This window comes from Austrofundulus limnaeus, unplaced genomic scaffold (assembly GCF_001266775.1).
Source record: "Austrofundulus limnaeus strain Quisiro unplaced genomic scaffold, Austrofundulus_limnaeus-1.0 Scaffold72, whole genome shotgun sequence".
Classification (NCBI taxonomy): domain Eukaryota; kingdom Metazoa; phylum Chordata; class Actinopteri; order Cyprinodontiformes; family Rivulidae; genus Austrofundulus; species Austrofundulus limnaeus.
Window position 1 is genome coordinate 1,840,867 of NW_013952474.1, and position 5,463 is coordinate 1,846,329.

The window sequence follows — 5,463 nt, forward strand, 5'->3', positions numbered from 1 at the left end:
GCCGTATTGTTACATATCCTTTCACATGTATGACGTTCAAATTCCGTGCAGCTAGCACGTTCCTTTCTCAAGTTATAACTAAAATTAATCTTAAAAAACATGCTGCTTCCTGCTCGACTTGACCAAGCTACTCCCCGCTGCCTCCAGCCTCCTCAAACCCCACCGTCAGTCCGACCAATCACGTGGAGGGCCGTCTCCACCCACAGGACAAAACCTACTGCAGAGACCCCTTTCTCAAAATTTTTGACTTAATTTGAGTCAAATTTTCAGGCTAACAAGACAAATAATCTTACACATTCTGAAAATAAGATTATTATTCTTACACAACCAGTTCTTGTTTAGTAAATCAGTCTCAAAACAAGATTAAAAAGACTTTTTGGCTGATATAAGGTTTTAAAACTTGGTTAGGTGGACATTTTTTGCAGTGTAAAAAATAAAACAGAACAATTTGGGTTTGTTTGTATATTTGTATTTAAATGAACAAGATTTCTGGAACATATGACGGTAAAGTAGAGCTGTTTACCCAGAATGCACTGCAGTAAATGGCTCCTCCCAGCTGTCAGAACAGGGACGGAGGACCGAGGTCCAACGCTGTGGCCTCAGTCCTCCACCCTCAGTTAGAACCTGGTCAGGACCAGATGGTTCTCTTGCAGCTGGGGGTGGGTGGACTTCCTGTTTGTTGTGCAGAAGTAAAACCTCGTGTTTCCTCACAGACTGGTGGTAGCGGTCGAGGAGGCCTTCACCCACATCAAGCGCATGCAGGACGAGGAGCAGAAGAAGGCTCCGGGCGACGTGATGGACCCACGGGAGGCGGCGCAGGCCATCTTCCCCTCCATGGCCCGGGCCCTGCAGAAGTACCTGCGGACCACCAAGCAGCAGCACTGCCACAGCATGGAGAGCATCCAGCAGCACCTGGCCTTCTGCATCACCAACAACATGACGCCCAAGGTCTGCAGCGTCTGTCCTCCTCACACTTTCAGTCCGTGCCCACGTTGACCTTCAGCTTCTTTTGTCTCCCCTCAGGCGTTCCTGGAGAGCTACCTGACGCCGGGCCCCAGCCTGCGCTACGCCCGGGACCACTGGCGGGCCCGTCAGTGGACACTCATCAGTGAGGCGTCYGTCACCAGCGGCCTGAAGGACGGCTCCACCTTCCTGCTCAAGTGCGTGGACTTCAGCCTGGTGGTGACYTCCAAGAAGATCCCCTACATCCAGATGTCCGAGGAGTACATCGACCCCAAGTCTCACAAGTTTGTCCTGCGGCTACAGTCCGAGACCTCCGTGTAGGGCCGGCCTGCGTCGCGCTCAGAAGTTTTTATTCTCGGTTTGAAGCTTTTATTTGTACTTTTGTCTTTTTATACACACAAACAAATGTCTATGTGGCGCACGCCTCTCAGTCGTTGAGATTTTAATGTTGGTCAAAAAGAAGAAAAGTTTCAGGATTTTTGCGGGTTGTGTGCTGACGTACAGGACTGAGACAAAGACGTCGCAGAGGACTGATGRATCAGGACAGACCTGAATCAGATTCACAGAAACACCTCGAGCTGCAGTGTTCTTTCCTTTGACTACTTCTCCTGGTGCCATTTTAGCAGAACTCTAACCAGGCTGAACCCAGAATCAGCTGCATTATTAGGAGACTCTTCTCCTGCAGTAATCCTCTCAGGYCTTTTGTGTCTGACGTGACGAGACAAGAGCTGGGACTTCTGAAATCTATAAAAAAAAACGACTACTGATTCCCCCGGAGCACGTTTGGCTTCATGTAGCAGCAGATTTATATAAAATAAAATGAAATGAAAGACTGTTTCTGAAGCTCAAACGTTCATTTTGATTGTTTCTTTTTCAAAGCCTCAATGTGTTTGTCCAACTGGCAAAAAAAAATTATTCCTTTATGATTGTTTTCACATTAAAATGCAAAAATGCAGGTGATATTTCTCTCTTTGAAGGACCTCAGGTGGGTTAATATTTACATTCTGATCTGACTGTCGAGCTAAAGGCTAACTGAAGTGTGGCCTGAACAGGAAGTTCAAACAAAACCTGGGGGGCGGTTGAGCCCAAAGGAAAATCTGAACGATAAAACCACAACTTAACTTGTTTTTTGTTTGTTTGTTTTTTGCTTCTTTTTTTAACAKAACAGCTGAAGCCGCTGCAGACAGTCCACTCATAATCACACCTGCAGAGTGAGGGACACACTGAAGTGTAGACACACACACACACACACACCTGAGGCGAACTGTGCTCATGGAGAAGGGGCTAAAGCCTCTCAGCTGGTCTGGGAACACCTTGGAGTCCTCTCAGAACAGCTGGCTGTGGAAAGCGGTGAGATGAAATAACTTAATGAACCCCTTTTCATAAATTCACCTGTAGGCTTAAATCTGTAACATATGTCTTCTTGACATAAAATCAATACTTTAGCAGTTAGCTCTTTAATCAGGTCAAAAAAATTATTTTTATTTAACCAGAGGTTTATTAAAGTGCCATCTGCCACAGGTAAGATATTAACTGTTCGTAGCAGTTAAAACAATCCAAAGTTCCTTGAGTCATGAGTGTAAACGAGCTTCAACGAACACACCTGTGTGGATATTTACTGAGTTTAAAGCAGGATGTTTCATTCAGTGTCATAAATCAACAYCAGGAGGAGGAGGAGGAGGGAGGTGGAACCTCCTCACAACTGGACCGTCTGGTTTTRCCCTCCAGGTCGGTTCCTCTTCAGATCTATTTTCCATTTGATTCACTTTTTTTTTTTTAGGTAAAGTCAGAAAAATCAGYCTAAATTAGTGCAAACAGGAGAGCTGATGTTTCCGCTATAACAGAATAAAATCACTGAGGTGTCGCTCAAACAGGAAGTGTCCTCTGCTGCCCTCTGCTGGTAAAACCCAGTACTGTTGCTGATCGTTCACTCAAACAGCATTTTAAAATGTTTATTTGTTAACAAATGTTAACATTTACAAAATGATTATGTCAGATTGTATGCTGGATTTGATTACGTGCAGTGTTTCTGTGCTGTGATTGGTTGATCTGACTCAATCCGGCACTGACGAGGTTTTGCGTTTTACTCCCAGATTAATAACGCTGTATTCCTGAAAACAAGCACCTGTATGTGTGTTTGTGTCATTCTAGTCCCCCAACCCCCCTTTCTCCTCTTCATCGTCCATCATCTGCCTCACTGTTGCCAGGCTACAGGCCTCTGTCACGGCTCTGTGTCTGATGGGCAGCTCTCTGATGACAACTGTTTGATATTTGTAAGAAAACAGAAATAAACATTTTTATGGGCGTTTGTAAAACCTGCTGTTTTGCCTATTTTCATGAGAACCTCAGGATCTCAAGTGAGAGTTATAATTTTACTAGTTTTGGCTGAGAAAATGTGAATAATGTCAGCTGTCTTCATAACACTGGCTACTTATATAGTATACTATATTGTATAGTATACTATACCACGTTTACTAGGTAGTTAACGTGATAGTTATGCTGCTGGTTTAACAACTAGTTAGCATGCTACAGTATATACTAGCATGTTCTTGATTTAATAGCTAGTTRGTTTAGTACTTAGCTGCTATTTATCAGCAATTGTATAAATTTAAACTAGACAGCTAGTAAATATGCTATAGTACGGAAGACGAGTGGCCGTTTTCAAATAACTTTTTCCACGGTTGTCTTGTGATAACGACGTCACAAAATACCAAGGTCCATTTTCTCGAGATAAGGAGTTATGGTTTTCCTTGTTTATCATTCAGTAACCATGAAGATGGCCTGATGTCCTCAGCTGGTGACCGATAAAGTTTATTATATCATCAAGTTCAAGATGACTGTGTAAACACCTGCTGAGCTGCAGTCGAGTCAGCCGTCTCTTTAAATAACGAGGGCTGATAAAGTTATCTGAACGAGACAAACAAATCGCAGTTTTAGTCTGTTATGATACGAAAATGAAACAAAATTCTGAACACTAGGTTGCCTTCAGGTCCAGGCTGCCCTTGCAAAAGAGATCTGCCATCGGATTTGCCTGGTTAAATAATGGTAAATAAATAATAAACTTCATCAATGAGGGGACCAGGCCCTCTCCATTGTTACTGAATGATACATGAGAGGGAAACCATCTGGAAACTCGTTATCTCGAGAAAACGGTCCTCAGTATTTTGTGATAACAGCATATGTCATAACATAATATGACGTAATATGTAGTTATCACAAGAAAACCATGAAAAATAATTATATGCAGAAAACGGGGCTCTCGGCTTCTGTACTATAGATTGTAGTTGTTTAGATTTAGTTGCTAGTTAGCTTGCTGTACTTTAGAACACGTGTCAAAGTCAAGGCATGTGGACCCCCCCCCAACAAGAAAATTTTTTTTAAACTTAACATAAAAAATGCCTCTAATATCAATGGTAAACTTTCAATTTATGATTAAATGCAACAAAATAAAATTAAAAGGTGAAAAATAATAACAATTGTCCTGCCCCTGAGCTGTTGGCTTTAAGAGCAATTTAGTTGGATAGAGCAGTACTAATGTCTGAAAATAAACTGCTTTAAAGTCAGCATCAACCACAAACTAAATCTGCTATAATGCATGTTAGCTAGAAACACATCAGTGAGTAAAACTATATTAGTTTTACTTTTAATAATATTTCTGTATTTATTTCACATTTAGTCGTACTTAGTTCTTATCAGTGTTTAAAAGAGGACATGTTAAAACTCTGTTTAGTCAAAGTTAAACATGAAAAATCAAAGTTCATCACAACTGGCCCTCTGAGGGCCACCATAACGCTCATGTGGCCCTCAGTAAAATGAGTTTGACACCCCTGTTTTAGAATGTAATGGATTTAGTWGTTAGCATGCTACATGTTTAATAGTGAGTGTTCTAAGGAATGTTGTAGTTAGCATGATTTGGTAATTAGCCTGCTGTTTTTAACAACTTAACACAGGCCTACTATAGATTTAGTTGTTAGCATGCTATATTTTAGCAGTTTGTTATATAGTAGCTAATAAGCACGCTATTAAATGGTAAGTAAAATGTTTTTTTTAAAGATAAAACTATTTCTAGCATAACTGCAGCTATTTCAAATTAATCTCGACTCTTAAAAAACACTGAGCTTTGTGTTAACTGTGTTTTACAAATTAGTCTAAAATGACTGGATCCTCTATCATTCTTGGTTTCTGTAAAACACTGCAGGTCAGCTGCTGTTTTCCCAGCAGCTGAATCCTAACCCAGCTTTGTTCGAGTCTTCACCACCCTGTTTTTCATTGTCTCTTTTTTTATTCTCCCTAAACAGCAAAGTGTTAGGTTCATCATGCAGCTTCCTGCCTGGCTCCAGACTAACACTCTCCTCTGTCGCTGCACATTAAGAGTCCTGCCCCGCTCTCTGACACCTGAGTCCAGAATATCCGCTTCGTCGTGGAGCTCGGCGGTAATTGGCCGTCAGCTTGTCAGAGCCGCACAGCCAGGCCATGTGGAGAAATGAACTTAGGTGTCGA

At 41.9% G+C, this 5,463-nt stretch overlaps 1 protein-coding gene across 1 annotated transcript in view; it reads left to right on the plus strand.

The window, feature by feature from the left end:
* The window catches only part of LOC106519170 (vang-like protein 1), a gene marked incomplete at its 5' end in the record, with an annotated part of 62,842 nt that extends 59,564 nt beyond the window's left edge, over window positions 1-3,278 (plus strand). Inside the window, 2 exon segments of the mRNA XM_014010730.1 lie at window positions 714-948; window positions 1,024-3,278. Of these exon segments, the coding sequence (XP_013866184.1) occupies window positions 714-948; window positions 1,024-1,284 (496 nt within the window). The 3' untranslated portion in view covers window positions 1,285-3,278.
* Between the last annotated feature and the right edge of the window lie 2,185 nt (window positions 3,279-5,463).